This window comes from Neocloeon triangulifer, unplaced genomic scaffold, assembly GCF_031216515.1.
Source record: "Neocloeon triangulifer isolate White Clay Creek 2 clone unplaced genomic scaffold, ASM3121651v1 ptg000001l, whole genome shotgun sequence".
Lineage (NCBI taxonomy): Eukaryota > Metazoa > Arthropoda > Insecta > Ephemeroptera > Baetidae > Neocloeon > Neocloeon triangulifer.
In genome coordinates, this window is record NW_026775544.1 from 2,491,216 (window position 1) to 2,509,803 (window position 18,588).

At 40.5% G+C, this 18,588-nt stretch overlaps 2 protein-coding genes across 4 annotated transcripts in view; one reads left to right on the forward strand and one right to left on the reverse strand.

The window, feature by feature from the left end:
- Nucleotides 1-411: 411 nt before the first annotated feature.
- On the reverse strand, nt 412-5,453 carry LOC132192611 (uncharacterized). Its single transcript, XM_059612652.1, has 10 exons — nt 5,269-5,453; nt 4,907-5,064; nt 4,646-4,851; nt 3,739-3,834; nt 3,441-3,683; nt 2,022-2,068; nt 1,578-1,729; nt 1,314-1,519; nt 1,114-1,209; nt 412-1,047 (listed from the first exon to the last, which is right to left on the reverse strand). Exons 1-10 carry the CDS (start codon nt 5,331-5,333, stop codon nt 808-810), a joined length of 1,509 nt encoding a protein of 502 aa, XP_059468635.1. The 5' UTR covers nt 5,334-5,453; the 3' UTR covers nt 412-807.
- A 965-nt stretch (nt 5,454-6,418) lies between these two features.
- The window catches only part of LOC132201168 (obscurin), a 40,751-nt gene continuing 28,581 nt past the window's right edge, over nt 6,419-18,588 (forward strand). Inside the window, exons 1-4 of one of the 3 annotated variants that reach the window (XM_059627118.1) lie at nt 6,419-6,567; nt 7,641-7,731; nt 8,186-8,400; nt 15,936-16,069. In XM_059627118.1, the coding sequence (XP_059483101.1) occupies nt 7,686-7,731; nt 8,186-8,400; nt 15,936-16,069 (395 nt within the window). In that variant the 5' untranslated portion in view covers nt 6,419-6,567; nt 7,641-7,685. Of the gene's footprint in view, nt 6,568-7,640; nt 7,732-8,185; nt 8,401-15,104; nt 15,693-15,935; nt 16,070-18,588 lie in introns of those variants that run through there. The other 2 variants (XM_059627127.1, XM_059627136.1) reach the window with 2 other exon arrangements.

Here is an 18,588-nt window from a genome sequence, read left to right on the forward strand (position 1 = left end):
CAGTGTGCGTCAAAATTAAATTAGATGAAACAAATTGCCATTGCTGTGAAAATTTACATGGTTGACGTAAGACCAGACAACCAGAGCAACTGCAATCAATATTAAAAGCTGAAAATGGCTTGACTCCTTATTGACATGTCAAATCAAGTCTTTACAATAATGGAAGCTATATTGGGCTATTATTGGAAATTTAACAAACCATTGTTGTAAAGACTTGATTTGACTATATGTCAATAAGGAGTCCTTAAAAATTAATACAATTGCTTTAGCATTGAAAAAATCCACTAATAGTGAGAATATAGGACCTCCTTTGGTTTTTTTTACTGAAGCCCACATAATATAGTCATGCCAAACGTCGCACTTCTTTACAAACTATGAAGTTTTTATTGTATGAAATAATGATCTCTCTAGTTAATGAACAAAAGTATTTATTTGATTTCTGAATTATCACTTATTTTCTATTGTTTTTTTTTTATTACAAAAAAATTCCTGATGCATATCAACTGCTAAATATTGTCCGATCTTCCACTTTCCCATAAGAAAAAATGCGATAGACCCAGAGATTGGACAATATTATCTGTGTCAGTGACCATATTATTTCTTATTTAGAAATAAATTTTATACAATTAAGTTAGGCGAATTCAGCATTAGTATAGGCAAAATGTTGATTCAGCACTCTTAAAAATAAATGAAAAATAATGCAATGAAACAAAGCACCAAATTTCTTCAATCAGATCATTCAGTCACAAACACAACATAAATATCCATATTTGTGATTGGCTGGCGGTTTGCTCATCACCACTAAACCTAGCTCTTGGGTTGCTTCCGAATGGTTCTGCCCTTCATATCTTTTAAAGCTTTCTCAAGCATGGACTTGAGCGCTGCAGCTCTCACCAGGGTCACATTGCCCGTTTTTATCATTTCTTCCTCCCACAACTGACATTTTTCTTGGTAATCTTTAAATGGTTCTCTTCTGGCAGCATTATACTTTTCTTTCTCCTCTTTGCTCATCTCCCTCCACGCTTGGGCCACTTTTGACGTCCACTCCTATATATATATTTTGTAAAGTTTTTACTAACGAGTTGCACAAGAAAAACGGTTGCTAGATCTCACCATCATGGGAACATCTCCCCGGTTTTTTAAACTCTCGTTCCGATAAACCATAAAAGATGGCAATGGTTTCTTAGGTTTGTTCTGTTCCTTCCTTAGCTGAAATTAATGCATGCAAACCATTCAGTTATATGGACAAAAGTAAAGAAATTCTATCTAAATTATTATTTTTTCAATGTTATATCAACCAGTTATTGAAAAACCTTTTTAAGCGCCTTCTTGACTTGCACATTTTTTACTTTCTGCTCTGCTATTTGAATTAAATTTTTTTGTTCCTCGGTGAGATGATTTTTGAAATTTTCCACAGCCTGTTGGTATTCTGCAAGATCCTTCTTGTAATCATTCTGCCATTGCTGCCTTTGCTCACCACCTACCTTCTTCCACTCCATTGAAGCAAGCTTTAAAATTTCTACAGACAAATTAAATTTCAATAAAGGAATGTTTCAATTTTAATTTAAATTCATTACCGTTGCTTGGGTGAGTTTTAGCCAATTCAGGCCTGATTTGAGCAAGGAACTTAAAGAAAGGGCTGGTAGGCCTCATGGGCCTCTTAGGAAGGCCGTATTTGTCTTCAGTGGCCCTTGTTACAAAACTGGTAGCCTGCTGTAGGTTAAGGCTCCTGTAACTGAATAAAATTAATAATATTTATGAAGCAAAATTATTTTGAGCATTTTCGAGTCTAAGATTGAGGGGGCATATTGGACGAAAAAAATTTGTTACTCTGGACACCCACTTTGAAATATTTATGTATGTTCAAATAAGATTTTTTAATAAAAACTAACCCAATAGCCTAATAAGCTCACGGGGAGCAATACATAACCAAAAAAAATTTATGTCCAATGCCCCCCTCAATCTTATCGGAAATTTATTTTTGAATACCCATCAATGTATGATGTAACATGCATACATACCTGCCAAGAAGGAAGGTGCGATGTCTCCCCATCAAGGTAAATATTTTCTGCATCGAATTTTGCATTTTGATATTAAAAATATTGCGTTCTCTTCATAAGAAAATACCAAATGTGCTCAGACTTTACTTCACTGCCGGCAAAGTGTGTTAGGGAGGGAGTTTGTTTTGTTTTTTGTTTGCATCAGAGAAGTGGTCAACAACAAACCTCCTTGAATGTCCTTGAGCTCAACAAGTTGATTGTGGCAAATAGGCTAACAATTTTATTATAGTTGTTGATTTTAGTGCTGCTCCAGCCTCCAGCAGTGCATGTTGTACGCAAACGCGTTTAAAAAGAATTATTATTGTTGAGATAGTGGAAAATATAAAGTGACTTACCATTTTTTTTATAATTAAAATTGAAAACAATTAGGAAATGGTTCCATTTATTTCCATTTAATTATGAACAAAATGTTAAATATTAAATTTGGCATTTGAAATAAAATTTATTATTTTTCCTTTATTAAGAATGCAATTTTATTTTAGCAAGTAGCTGAAAAAATAAGTACGGTTGTACAAATTTGGTACATATTATGTATTTCCTTTCAACAAAAGGTATCCATTATAATTATAATGCAATTATCATCATGATAGCAAATTCGTGGCACTAAAAATCACTATTTTGTATTTTGACAACGGAACTATTCAAGTAACTTTTAAGACATTATTTAGATCGTAACTAAAGAAGTTAAAAAATATCAGAGAAAAACTGATCAGTAGCTTCCCAAAGCAAAATCCATCCTTCGACAAATACTCCATCCCAAATCTGAGCTGCAAATTTAACAATTGTTAAATCATTTTTAGGATACAATTGAATTTGATTCTGGTAGCGACAAGCAAACAGTTGCTAATTGAAACAGGAGGAACAGGCATCATCAGATGATTTACCACTATTTGAATACGGGCACTTACTTATTACTTATCTTCGATCCCCAGCACACACAAGAAAGTTAATTATGTCTGTTAAAAACAGATGTGATGGTAATTAGTGATTGAAAATGAACAATTTGCATGAGCCCTGAGTTACAAATACACAAATCAACCATTATTGAGATTACTTTACGATTCAAACATGAAATCATGGAGATGAAAATTTTCAGGTTAGATGATGAACAACGAAATGAACAAAAAATCTGTTAATGAACTTTCAGTCTTGGTCACAAGAATTTCCGATTTGAACAGCATGCAGGCCGAGCAGGGCAGCAAACACGGACATCACCATGCCGAGCTTACTTGCGATAGACCTGACAGTGCTGCCCCTGGTCAAAATGAGAGTCTTCTGTGGGCTGGGGGAGGGGAGGGGTTGGTCCAAGGGCCCCAGCTCAGCGACCAATGCGCTGCTGGGGTCACTGGCCAACAAGCCATGTGACCCCGCGTGTTCCTATTTCTTGGCCGCTGGCTTCTTGACCAAGGTATTCTTGGTGGATTTGGCAATGGCCTTGGCCTGCTTGGCATGCATCACCCCAGTGCGCACCAGTGCAAGGTTGCCCTGGCGCACCATCTTGTCCTCCCACTTCTCCAGATTGTTGACGTAATCTTTGCGAAGCTGTTTGCCACGCGTCTCATACTTGGCCTTTTCGGCAGCACTCAATTTCTTCCAGGATTCACCAACTTTTGTCACCCAATCCTGAAGATTATTTTATAAAAAATGAGGGAAATGTTTAAAATGCGATTATACTTACTTTCACCGGGGTATCTCCTCGCTTGGAAGCATTTTCTTGCAAGTATAGGATGAAGGAACTGGCAGGTTTCTTGGGTTTACCAAGTTCTTCACTTTTCTGCGAACAAAAATTCAAAATCTTATCAATATGTCAAAGTAAAACATTTAAAAAACAAAATATAAAAATTTGTTTGATTGCTAATTACCGTAAATAAGCGCACCGAGTCACTTAGAAATTGACAGAGGTGAGCGGAATCAATTTTTGTACAAAAAATTATTATTGTTGTTGTTGATTCTTCACAAATCAAGTCTATGGAAAGAAAATTACTAAATTTGAAGAGATGGCAAGACCTCTGACGAACAGCCCCAGCTGCCACCTGGCAACCCTCCATGTTAAACCTTATGGGAATTGACGATTCAACGTTGCTTGGCAGCTGGGGAGGTTGCCAAGACGCGGGGCCTCAGGAGAGGTCTGCGCCGAGATGGGCCGCAAATGTCAAAATGAATATCAAAAAATTTCGTCTCGATCAAAGTTTGGTCAGTGTTTTCTTGGTTTTAAATACTTTCTGCTCCAAGCAACTAAAACGAATTTACGTTTCGTTAATATTTTTACTTCAGAGAGTAAGATTTTCATCCTCATAAAAGTCATAAAACAAAATATGTCTTCTCGCAACCGAATAATTTATAACCAAAACTAGTGTTTTCTCGTGACCACGAAATGTTTATTTATCAGGAAAATTTTGTTCGTGATCAAAAGTTTTGCTCATTTTCTATCCGTAGACCTCTGTTGAAAATATTATTTAGAGCCTTTTAGTTATAAATATCAAGATGAAGCAATTTGGAACAGTTGACTTCTCTACTAGGCAGAAGTTTTAGAAAACAGCAGTCAGCCTTATATGCAATTAAAAAATTTAATATAATAATCGAACCTGCTTGATCTCCCGCCTAGTCTTCTTTTGTTTGATCTCTTGCTCTGCTTCATTGATTTTGCTTTTGTGCTCTTCGGTGAGACTGCTCTTGTACTTGTCCATGGCCTGCAGGTAAGTATTGTACTCCTTCTTGTACGGAGTCTCATACTGCTGCTTTTGCTGGGCATTCAGCTTCAACCACTCAACACCTGCAACCTTGGAAACCTCTAAAAAAAATTGAAATATTAATTTGTCATGGTTTTTTTAATCCTCTTTATTTACGCGTTGCCTTGAGATCAGGATGGCTTTTGAGCAGGTTGGGTCTGAGCTGGGCAGCGAACCTGAAGAAGGCACTCAGAGGCTTGACTGGCTTCGATGGAATACCAAGCTTAGCCTCAACGGACCTCTTCAGACCAGCAGTCTGTTGAACGTTGAGGCTCCTGAAACAACAGCAAACAAAAAACTGGATTATTTCATGAACAGATCAGTCTCATCAGTACCGTTGCTTGGCAAAGGTAGTGTCAAATCGACTGTCTAGCCTAATGCGAAAAAACAATGAAGCAATGGAGCGAGAGAGCGTCAGTAATGGAGTCACGAGCACATGTATTTGGGGCAATCGAATTGTACAAGAATTTCGCTCATACCTGCCGAGAAGGAAGGTGCGATGGCTTCCCATCGCGGTGCAGATTTTCTGCATTGAGGTCTGCATCTTTTGATGTGGCGGAAAAGCGTGTAACGAGAGAATATGGCTTGCAAACTCGAGAGAGAGAAAAGACGCAGCAGGAGATGTTTACAGCACGTCCGAATTTCTCATCATAGCCACGGCGTTGGACCGGACTGGACCAATCAGAATCTTTCCCGCTGGCGAATGGCGCACTTTCATTGGACGACAAAGGGAGGCGGCAAAACGGTTTTACTTTTGATTGTTTGAGAAATTTATTATCGACATAGCAAACAAATAAGACAAGTGGGATTGATCACGTCCGCCACATCCGGTGACACCACTGCACGGCGTTTGAATAATTTTTATCCCTGCTTATAGTTGTAGATTACGAAAGAGCAAGATAGTGATCAGGTCAACATTGTAAATCCATCAATAATTTAAAATTCGGGTATGTATCTCATTATCTCAAAACCGTTAATGACAACGTTATAATAATGGTTTTGAATTTTGCACATGGATTAATTATTATTTGCTAGATAAAAATATGGAACAATGCCGAATTATTTATATTAAATTTAAAAATTTCAAATTATTTATTAAGCCAATCAATAGAGTACATATAGAGACTAATATACTGTAATATACCTAATATATTCAAAACAAAACATTTTTACTTTTCTCTTTTTAATTGAGAGTATTTATTTTCCGAGTCAAGTTCCAAAACAGGAATAGGAAAAAATGATTTCAAAAGAAGATTTAAAAAAATGCAATTGAATTTTAACTGCAACCAAATATTTTAACTAAATGTATAAAACTATTTCTAGACTACAGTTGACCTGCAGTTGACAGAAAAAGAATACACGATTTTAAATTAATTCAATTGTGATCTGATATAAAATTTATTCTCCCAGCAAAGGATGAAAATTATTTGGTGCCAAAAGGAAAAAATTGACGAGCTAATTTTGGCAAACTTTTAATATAGAAAACAATAGAAAAAAATTATTCTTTTAATTTTGTTAACTTGGCGTGGATAGGAAGTGTATTGTCTTGGCAAAAGAGAGCAGCAGCTTCCCTGGACCGCGAGAGACACGGCCGAAGCGTCCGAATCTTTTTTGAGCGACTCTCACCAATTTTCAAGCCAATCACAGACATGTTGCTATAATAGCTGGGAAATCAAGTTGGCTGATTTGGCTGCAGTGTGCTGCTGGTCGGGGAGTGCGGCCGGCCAAGTTCTCACTTGAAGCAAAAAGTGACCTCTGGACAAGATTCTGACCTCTCTGTAAGTTGAAAGTGATCAAGGTTAATGGTGGAAAATTTCAATTTTGCAAAGTAATGTCACAGGAAAATATTTTAGTGCTGTCTTAGCGATTGGGATTTTTGTGTAAATTAAGTTTGATTACGATCAAGGGATATGGTTTTTTCATAAGTAGATAAAGTTCAAAAATTCAGCTTAGTATTAAAGGAGGCAAAGTTTAAATTATAATTCAATAGGGACTGTGCAAAATATTTTCTCATACTTTCAGTCTTTCAAAGAGCGTGGCCTATATATTTTCACCTTAGGTCAATATAAACAAGTATTTTTCTGCCAGTTTTCAATCAAGTTACAAATTATTTTGAAATAATTGTAATATAAAATATTTTTATAATTATTAATAATTTTTATCAGTTAAAATTGAATGTTTTTAAATTATTTAACATATTATAATATTATGTAATATTTAAAGAGTCTCAAGAAATTCAAGATTTGGTTTTTGTTTTTAATTTTTAAATATCAATTTACTTTTTTACCCAAAAAGCTGTAAAATCACAAAATAAAACCCAATAAAAACCAATAGTCTGGCGTAACAAAATTTCGTAAACAAGTAAGCTCGAGTGAGAAACCCTCTTCGCTCAACACTTTTCTTTCACTTTTGCATCTTAATTTTTCACTCCATTGTTCCCTTTGAAAGTTCTTTGAAGGGCCGAAAATAAAGTCATAAAAAGACGAATCTCTTTTGATATCAACTTGGGCAGCGGTGTTTTGTGGGGCGTGTTTTAACAAAATCGCCTGGCTGTCCCTAGTGCTGGGGTAAAAATAGCTCATTCTGTAATACGACTTTCCTTCTGGCCACCGCTAGTGACGTATCTCCATCGAGCTCCTAGAGCGGTACGCGGCTGTTAGTAATAGTGAGGACTGTTTTTAACTGCTGTCCAGTTTGAAATGTGTGTTTGCGAAACACAAGATTTGGTTTCAAAACGATCCGCGGGTCGTTTACTGTCATTTGCAGAAAAAATTTGCACTCGGTGATATTCGCACACATTTATTCAGACATAATCAAACGACCGAATATTAACTCTGTTTATTTTCCACAGGCTGGGTTTATGGAGTGATTGAAAGGATCACAAAACGCAACGACAATGCCGTACGAGCAGCACTTCAGCATGGCTGCCATGAAGCAGTCTGGTAAGTATATTAAAGCTATAGGTTTTTTTTGGACACATAATATAAGTCTATAATCGCAAAACGTTATGGCAGGATAAAAATGCGCGGGCATCTGGAACGGTTTCAAAACTAGGCCAATATATAATTTTATTTCTGGTCCTCATTTGAAAAAAAAAACTGGAATGCTTGGAGTCGCTCCAAAAGACTCGTAATATATCAGCTGTTGAGGAAATTCCTGGGTTACTCTTTAAGTGCTTAATGCATCAAAAAGTGCCTAGGGAGTATTAATTGAAGCCAACTTCTGACCTAGGATTGAGAAAGGTTTCAAACACTCCAATGTTATTTGTTAGATATCTGAAAAATACAAATTAATATTTTGTTCATTAAAAAAAATCAACCGTGTCCTTTTATTCAATTTTTATTTTATATTTTCTACCTTTGATGAATTTGTTTCTGATTTTGATTTGCTTTGCAGGCTTCATGCAGCAGCTCAGCGGAGTTTTGAACAAAAAAATGGAGGTCATCGAAAAGAACACAGCCGAAGTTTCCACAATAAGCTCCTCATCAAAGTCTAGCAAAACCGTCGCCACCACTTCAACTTCCTACGTGGAGACCACAAACACCGGAAGCACAACTGTCCTGCTGCAGAAACAGGAGGTCATCGTCGAGCAGCAGGTCGAAGAAACACAGGTCAGCAAAGTAAATGTTTTGAGCATGAGAATGAGTGGAAAGAGAAACTGAATTCTACAAAATAACTGGTTGATTTTGGAGGAATTTTGTTTCTGGGAGTGTTATGTGATGATTAGGTGGAGACGGTGTTTTTTCTTTGTGGGCCTCCTTTCAAACATCAAAGAGCTGAATTCGGTGTGGCTGATAATTCCGAGTGTTTAGACTCGGTTATGAGAGGAGTTGGTGCGAGGATGCAGCGGTGCGTTGGCCGCGATGCCAATGTCAAACGGTAGCAGAGAGCACGCGGCCCCTCTCACAGACATTCTCGTTCCGCCGAACAACAAAAGATGACATCAGTACACAGCTTTTGCCAACTGATGCCACTAGAAAACAAAATCAAATCGTCCTCAGATAAATTCCACCTAAATTTCAAAACTTCTCATTTTTTTAACTTCAAATTATTATTTTGGAAATTATTAAATAATTTTTGTTCCTTTTTTCATCGAGCTCATTGATCCCTGTGGAATTCGACTTGTGCAAGCACGCCGAAATTATTTTTTACATACCGAACGGCTCAAGACACATTGATTGGAAATCCCGAAACAATGCCCGGGCTTGGATCGGGTCCAAGCATCGGACTCTCAAAGGAAGTGCTGCCCGCTTCATCAATTGCCAAATCTTTCTTTATCATTCTGCCGCGACAGAAGACGTTTTATTTTCCAAATCTTTTTTATTTTTGTTATTTCAGTCCCATTCTCCGGAGAGACACAAAATCCAACTGTGCTCTCATCTAATCGAGCGAATCCGTGGTCGAGAAAAGTCAAAAGCGTGTAATGCCGTGGGCAGACACAAAGGAATCTCCAACAAATTAACCTCTTGCATCCGGTGAAAAATTGTGTTTGGACTTTTCGTTGTGTCGGGCAGCGCGGGAAGCTTGTTTTTCTGCGGGCGCACGGTACAGCGGGGTATTGTGTGACCGGCGACAAACATAGATCGAGCCAAGGCATCCACGTGACTTATTGCACCCCCCTCATCACGATTGGCTATTGGCCTCCATTAAATACAAATTAAATTGGACAGGCGTCGCGAGAGCTAGCGCCACCGACCGTGTTCGCGCTCGGCCACCAACTAAAGCCCGACTGATCATTTTAGAATTTTTTTTCTTTAATTAAAGAAATGTCGACGGCCGCACATGCAATTAAATTTTAACAACGCGGAACTGTTAAGAGAGGAGCCGAGACGCCTCGCAAGATCAAGGGTGAAAATCAACTGAGCCCAAAAACACAATCAAAAAAGATCCAAAAATAAATAGCGATTATTAATATTTTAAATTATAATATAGTTTATAGTAATTTTTATAGGTATGATTTTTTTTTCTTTCGGCAATTGACTGCAATTTCAATTTATCCATTGTTTATGATCCCCCATTTAACTTGGCAAATGAGCAAATATTTCAAATTCCGTTTCAGAAATCACTTCAATTACCAGAGCAGCAACCTGTGCGCCTGCAAGTCGCACCACGTATGCAACCATTTTTACACGGGTGCGCAACAGGTTGCCTGGCCGCTTATTTTTTAGTGCGTGGTGTTTGTAACCGAGAGTGCTCTCTCTTCTCGCTTCTTTTCCTCTGGCCGTTTCACAAAGGCGAGAAACCAAATGTCGATTTTCGACGTCACCACGCGCTTAGAAACAGAAAGAGAGGCAAAGCTAATGAGGTAAAAATAAAATTCAAGAGCAGCCGAGGATTTGTTGAACGTAGCGACAAGCATAAATATTGCTGACAAGAGAAACATGAAGGCAACTTGTCTGATAAAATAAACATCATTGGCTATTTCGGACGCGCCTTATCTATTTTCTGCGCGCGCTTCCTGTCATCGTCTCCTGCCTGCTTGATGAAGAGAATGATTGCGATTTCGCTCACTTGGCCGACGTTCGCATTTTTTTTTTAAATCGCACACAATGCCAAGGTGGCCCCGGTGAGTCACCGGACAGTGACGATTTCAGAAGCTTTTCCGCCAGCGTCGCCCCCGGACAACCGCCGCCCCCGGGGACATCTTGGAGCGATTCGGGCAGGAGACGAGGAATTCGATTTGGATTTTCGCCGCTGACCAGGCGGCTTTTTCTTCGAAGCGCCAAGGCTCACCCTCTGCGTGAGGAGAGAGGGAGGTCTAAATTTGGCCACTCACCAAGCGCGCAAGAGCGCGGCAGCTCGGCAGAAGAAGCAGTCCGCTCGCTGATTCCTACTTTGGAATATCGCAGCACGTGGGAATATTTTGGCGCTCACCTGGAGCAGGACAACGCGACATGAGCAAGTTCTGACAGCCGCCCCCGACTTTCCCACGCTTAAGGCTCGTGCTTTGGATCTCATCGACAGTGTTGATTTTTCCACTCACTCATTTTATTTTGTATGATTTTTGTATAAACTTACGATTCCGACATGTCCCAATACTGCCGCATTACGGGTAAAAGCCGCGGTCTGCCCAAGCCCAACTACTTCCCGCTGCTGCCGCCCATTTCGGCGGCCGACGCCAAGAAAATCTGCCGCATCACAGGCAAGTCTCAGGGTCTGCCGCCCTCGCACCAGTTCATCCCCATCCCCCTGTGCCCACGAAAGAAGAAGCCGTCGGCCACATGTCCGGTGACAGGCAAGGCCGTCGGCCAGCCGCAGCACCACTTCATCCCCGGGGCGCCCAAAGCGGTGCCCCACGAGCCCATCCCGGGCTTCAGGTACGTCGTGCCGGTGCTAAACAACCCTCCGGCGTTGCTGCAGGAACTCTTGAGTCACGAGGTGCTGCCCGATTCCATTGTGGCCCAGTATGTTTACACTTTGGAGGAGAGGCAGTGCGGCGTCGTCCTGCCGGCCACCATCGAGGCCGCCGTCCGCGAAGGAAAGGTCTGCGATTTGCTGCTGCAGAACACGAATGAAAGATTCACGTTGAAATTCGAGGAGGGTCGGCAGGTCACGGTCAAGGTGATCGAAATGCAGCCGCAACCTGCAGCGGTGTCCGCGCCCGAGGACGGCACGACGCCGCTGTTGGACGGCCAGGGGCCAAATAAAAAGCCGGCGCCGGTCCTACCGGAGAAATTCACAATTCCGGGACTGAAGCCGAAGAAGCTAGTGGCGCAGCAGGTGGAGCAAACGAAAGCCACGCCGGCTGAAATATCAAAGGTGCAAGATGAAAAGCCGATTGTCGGCGGCGGTGATGCAACGCCGGCCAAACAAGAGTTGGCACCGAGCGCGCAGCCAGTTCCCGTAGAGAAGCCCAACGTAGTGAGTCCTGTAGAGCAGAAAAAAGTAAAAACGGCGCCGGAAAAGGAAATGCAGGTGGACGAGCCTGCGGCCGGCGGCATGCAGGCGTTCATCGAGTCCATCAGGGCAGAAGTGAGCAAATTAGAATGTTTGGAAAACCCGGAAAAAATTCCACCGAAAAAAGTTGAAGAGCCGCCCAAAGTGGAGCAGGCGCAAGAAGAGAAGCGCAAAGAGGAAGTGAAGCAGCCGCTGCCGGAGCCGGAAAAAAAGGCAGAAGAACCAGCGCCACCGCCTGACAAGAAGAAGCAAAAGAAAGCCCCTCCGGCCGAGGTTGAAATTACTGCCGAACATAATGATGCAAAATTAACATCTCAAGTGGCACCCACTCGAAAATCGGACGCAAATGAAATCGCTGATGAGCCGAAGCGTGTCAGACGCAGCAGTACGTCGCGAGAACTCGACACGGGTGTGCTGAAATCGGTATGGGATGTTGCAAAGCGGGACGAGAAAAGTGAGAAAAACGGTCTTTCAATTAAGTATGTACTTGGAAAACAGCCTAACCTTAAAGATATTTTGGTTCTTCAGAAAAACATGGAGGCCGGCAACGTCATCGAGCTGGTCTGGGACGGCGAGCTGCTGCAGGGGAAATATATTGAAATCAGCGAGGGCAAGTTTTGTTTTGTGCCCGGAAAAATGGTCAATGGCGCATTCATGGCCGGACAAACGATCGATGGAATTTTCGTGCCCGGCCTGACCGTGAAAACTCCAGCAAAACTTTCACTCATTCCCGGGTGCGTTATGAAAGAAGAGGGTTTTGTTGCAGGAATTAACAAGGAGCTCAAATTCATTCCGGGACAAATTTTTAAAGATGGAGAAAAAGAAGTTTTTATACCTGACGAGCAAGTGGTCACCGACAAGGGCGTCAAATATGTACACAGGGATGAGGCACCTGAAGGAACAACCCCAGTTCATGTAAAGCCTGCAAAACACACAGAAGAAATTAGTAAGGAAAATGGCACGGCTGTGAATGGTAAAAAAGAGCGGGCTCTAAAAGACAAAAAATTCAGAAAGGTTAAGGGGCTTTTAAAGGATAGCAACGTGGTGTACGGTCACATGTTACAAATGGAAAGGGGAGTTCAGTTTTACCCCGAAGGCCATGATTTGCCAAGTAGCGGCATCTTAAGGACCATTCCAGGGCAATTAGTAAAGTGCCCTGAGGAGGACGAGCCAAGGTTCGTACCAGGTATGATGATGGACGGAAAGTTTGTTGCTGGCCAAATGGTTTGCACGGCAGAGGGCACAAAATTCGTGCCAGGGCAGCTCGTGAGAAACAAGGAAGGCGCAAAATTCGTACCTGGACAAACCTTAGATGACGGGCAGTTTGTACCTGGCCAGGTTGTGGATGGAAAATTCGTACCTGGGCAAATTGTACAGACAGCTGCCGGGCCTACATTTATCCCAGGGCAGGTAATTTTGACCCCCGAAGAAGGAGCAAGATTTGTACCTGGAAGGGTTGTTGAAACTACTCAGGGTCCACACTTTGTACCTGGCAGAGTAATCGAAGATCAAAATGGAAGTGTAGCTTTTGTGCCAGGGCGAGTTGTGGATACTGAGGAAGGACCTAGGTTCGTGGCACCTGACTTAGAGTCGACACCAAACGGAACACCACATTTTGCAATGCAGAGTTTTGAAGTAAGTCCTGAGGAGCTGCAACTGATCGAGCACAGAGGCACCACCAACATGGAAAGCGGAGGAGTTATTGATCAACATATGCTGGAGCAACTCGCAATGGCTGGTATCACTTTGTCACAAAAAAGCCTTCCGGACGTATACGTCACTCCTAGAAATTTGCAAGAAATTGCAACTAGAATTTCTGGCCGGCTGAAACTGCCTGAGGAAGCGAAAGCAAAAATTTCTCTTGTACTTGAAAAGGTGGCTGAACTTGGGCATAACATCAAACACGGAAAAGCAAGCGAGGAACAATCTGAGAGACCCATTGCGCGATCGGAGTCCATTGCACAACACCACGCCTTTGAAATAATCGAATCTGCTGTAACTGCCGCCGTTTTGACTGCTTCCAAAGACTACAGTGTCAACCCTGGCGAGGCGACAGTACAGGAAATGAACACCGTTCTTGAGGATGCCCTGCCGCCGACCGGCATTTCGCACGCAATGTACACGGATTATTTGGTCAGCGCCCTTTACGAGGTAGTCTCCTCTGAAGCCAACCTGGAGGCAATTTCCAGTTCAGTCCAGCAGGGTTTGAAGAAACCAGTGGCGAACAAGGTCGAGGTGCTCAGGTATATCGCCAACAAAACGGAGAACGTGCACGATACAATGGAAAAAATCAATACCGTCCTCAGAAAGCAAAAGAACCACCCTGACATTGGTAAAGCATTCAGGCGGCTGTCGATTGGTGACCCGGACATCGTTGACCTGGTTGTGGCCAAGGTTACAGACAAGGTTGAAGGCGTGAGCACTGAGAAGGAGGCTACAAAAACCTTGCAGTCAGCCATCGTTTCAGCCGTCCGTGAGACTAGCGAGCGCAAAATTCACGAAATCCTAGACTCGCAGGACCAGAGTACCCTGAAGCACCTGATTCTGCAGGCAGTCAGTTTGGCTCAGGCCCTTGGTTTGGCCGACGCCGCCGACGAGCTACTCTATCTTCTCCAAGACGAGCGAATCGCCAATCTTCTTTCAAAGGACAGAACGGCCCTGGAGATTTTACAAAGACTCACCCTTATGAAGAAACTGGCCGAGTCCAGGCCTGCCTACGCTCAGGCTATGACGGGTTTGAGCGGAACGGTGCCAAAGGAGGATACTAAATTGCTGAAGCAACTGGTTCGTGAGAGTGAGGCTCTTTTAACGGCCGTTCAAGAAGAGGAGGACTCCTACGAGGACGACGACGACACCTACAGCACGTGCTCCTTCAACTCTGCCTTTGATGACGAAATCATCAGCCGCGTTCCTCGCAGAATCACCAGTTCCAAAGATATTCCCTACTCGTTGTTCCACGCCTTTGTTGACTGCCAGAAACCGATGAAGTTGCTGAACCGCATCCTCCTGGCCGCCCAGCCCGAAAGACGCTTCGCCTACGACCACTCGTGTGTCATCCTGAAGGACAAAAACCAGACCGTCATCCCGAAGGAAAGCTCCAGAGACGTTCTCACGGGCCGGGCCAGCTACACCTTGATTGACGAGAACGGTGTCAAAAATTACGACGCCATGGACGTCTTCTCGGCACTCAACATAGACAAGCCGATCGCCTTACAAAAGTTCTCCATCTACACCGAGGGCCTGGCGTCCACGTGGGTGCACGCTGCGGAGCTGCCACCGGAGATAAATGACCTCCTCTCAGACTCCTGCACACCAATTTATGATTCTAACACAATTCTGAGCCAAGACAATACTACTTTGGAGGAGGTAAAATTACGCAGAGTGAGAAAATTGTAATCAACTAATATTAAACTTAGTATATAGAGAATTAATTTTACAAATGGAATGTTTAAGTTTTAATACATTTAAATTTAAAAATATTTGTAAATCACAGAGTTGAAATATTTCTATTGAAATATTTAAAATCCAAGTACTAATCGTGTAAAGAAAAAGCACAAAAAATAATAACACACTAAACTACGCTCAATTTGTAACACGCACACAAAATGCATATCGAAGACTTGAAAATAATTAACACTGCTTTTGTAACAAATATTTAAGCAAAAGTATTTGCCACTTGATAATCTACAAACGCGACGAACACGAACATCGCAAAACTTCTCTACATCGAAGTGAGATGTTTACGTGCGAGAATGTACTCATAGTGCCTTTAGTGCTGCTGATTGCAGGCTGAGCAGAAGCACCGCCTCACGTGAACTCTCAACCCTCGAAATGCTAAGTGATCGTCTTAGACTGACTCGTGTTTAGTGCTAAAAATTGAAATAGGCTGTAAAACTGACAATTATTGTGATCGATATATTTTTTCTTTGATTGAATTCGCACCAGCCCCAGCTTCGCAAAAAATTGTCTGGCCCGAGCGAGGAAACACGCCCTCTCAATCTAGTCCGTACGTGACGCAGAATGGGTGAATGTGTTTGCTTTGCATGACAGTAATTAGCAGGTTAAATTTAGAAGCACCAACTTTGATTAATTTCTGAGGGGTGCAAAATATTTCAAAATTTAGAAATTCAATACTAAATTAATTTTTTCCGAGAATTTATTTTTGGTTTTGTTTTCTTTTCAGTTTTTGACGTGTGTTGAGTGACAAGAGTGCCGGAGCAATGTGCTTAATTTAATTTTTGTCTGACAGGCGTCCTCGTGCGAGTCAGTCGACTGGTACGTGGCAATTTGTGACTACGAGGCCGAGGATGAGAACGGACTCAGCCTCAAGGCTGGAGATATTGTCGAGATTCTCGACTATAATGACTACGACCCTTCTGCAAAGTAAGTGAACAGCGTACCACACTCTTCTCTCGCAAACAGCCTAGTCTCTATTTATCTTGGCTTTGTTTTCCGTGAACATGTGTTTTTCGGCGCGATTACATCTTGCGAGATACGCGCGCACACACACATGCAGCCTGACGACAGCGTGTTGAACGCAAAAATAGCCGCAACTTAAGTGGAGAGCAACTTCGTTTTAGACACTTTCGGCGCACATTAAACTTTGAAAGCCAACAAATCTCAAATAATTAATTTGGGTTAACCTAAATGCAGACGGAAGTTACAATAAAACGTAATTTCAAGTGAGAGAATGTGAAAAGTGTCAAAACGTTGAGCCATTTTACTTATTAATACGACGATAATATGCATGAATATTTTCTCTGTTCTAAAATTAGAATAAAAAAGAAAGAAAAAGAAAACTGCTTAAAATCGGAAAATGGAAATAAAATTATTTAAAAAGAAAAATTATCACTAATTGAGTAAATAAATTTTTAATGGGAAAAACGCAATGATGATTAAACTGGTTTTAATTTCCTTCTTCTCTAAATTGGTATATGCGAATTTTGTCACTCTCATTTAAATAAAAACCACTAGTAATAATATATAATTTTTTTTTGCTTTTAATGGAATATTAAATTTACAAAACTTTATTCAATCTAGGACACTTTGATAAATTTTTACTTGCAGAAACTTTCCATTTCATATTGTTGCTACTTGAATCTGTTGGTTAGAACAATTTCATTGGAAACAAATTCAAAGAAATCATTTTTGAAGGAAAAAAGCCTTCTTTAAAAACCAATGCCCTTATAAATTTTATAAAAAAAAATAAAAAAAAATTAAAACATTATAAATTAATGTTGGCTTCCACATGGAATAAAAATATTTACTTTGGAAAAATAATTTTTTGTTGTAGTTAAAAATGAATTTACTTGAGACTTTTCCGTCTTTGGATATAAAAAGTTGCCAAAAAAAAAACATAATTTTTCTTCTGTCTTAATGTAAAATACATGTATTAATAATTTATTGACTGCATAATTACCTAAAAAACGTAATAAACACAATTGTAACTAAAAAAGATCAGACATTTTTAATGTCAAATTTATTTTGATGAGCGCTACAATATTCTTTTTTATTTCACATAGATCTCCCTTTTTGAGTTCAAAGCTTCAAAGCCGCGCACCCCAATCATGTAAAGCAAAATCTCGCGAATGTTCGGGTGATGAGTAACGCGTTTCCAAAGCGTCGCATCAAAATTCCGTCGCCGCCGCGCAACTTCAGCAGGTGTTTTGATGTGTGCAGAAAAATGCAAAAGCGTGGTCGCGCGCGGCGTATTTTAGTCAGTGCTGTAAATTTAAAATGCGCGACGGAATGCGGCCTGAGAATAGCTCTCGCGCATGGGGAGCAATCTGATCGAACTTTGGGCCGCCGACAGAGCGATTTCACCACTTTTCTGTTCACGAATCGACTGGCAATGATTGCACCGTGGCGCAACCCGGGTGCATCGCCAGTAAACAAATAATCGAGATGAGCGACCGCGACATTGCAAATCGCGCTGCATGTACTTACAACCAAAATCAGTCGCGCTCTATTTGTTCTGTGACTAAATGGACTAGCGGTAATTAGACCATGTAAAACTTGTGTTTGAGCAATTAGTGCCACAGTTCGTTCGTCTTCAACGTGGCAGGGCTCTTTGGCGACTCAATATGAATTACCTTTGATTGGATCTGTAATACAATGATTGGAAGGGATTTATTGATCAAGACCAATTAAAGTTAAAAAAATAGGTTGTTCCTCTAGTTTCTCTATAAAATAAATTTAATATTAAAATATTGCATCATGGTAAAAAAGTTTATCGTTCCATAACAAAAAATTCCTTTTGATTTACGGATAATTGAAAATTTGAAAATATAAAATTGGTGAGTAAGTTAGACATTAATCAAAATTAATGTTAAATATGACGAATAAATGGAAAAGCCCGATATCTTCATCTCCATGATCATCTCCTCGAGTGTCAATCTCTTCAAACAAAATGACAAAAATAAACTTTGCAATATATAATGGTAAATTTAATTATTTGTTTCATCTTTTATTATTATTTTTGTTTATTTGACCAGTGAGTTTATTTAAAATATTAATCCATTTTTTAATTATATAGCATTTTTAATTATAGGGAATTCACTGATTAGATAGAATTGGTGGCAAAAAACGGGAAAGAATCTTGCTTGTGTGTTCCTTTTCTCCATTCTGAAGATAATTTTTAATTATATGCAGTGCAAATTGCAAGTGACTGAACAGCAAAATAATTACAGACTTCAGAATTTTATTAAATTAAATGTCAACTTCCTAATTAGTTTATAATGAATTAAGTTAAAATTCGATTAAAAAAGAAACGTTAAAAAATATATTTTTCTATCATAAACTCTAGACAACTGAAAAATGAACAGTAAATTTTAAATTTTAACAATAAAAATTTCCTTAGGGATGATCGCGTGCACACTCTACTAAATTGAAATAAATTTGAA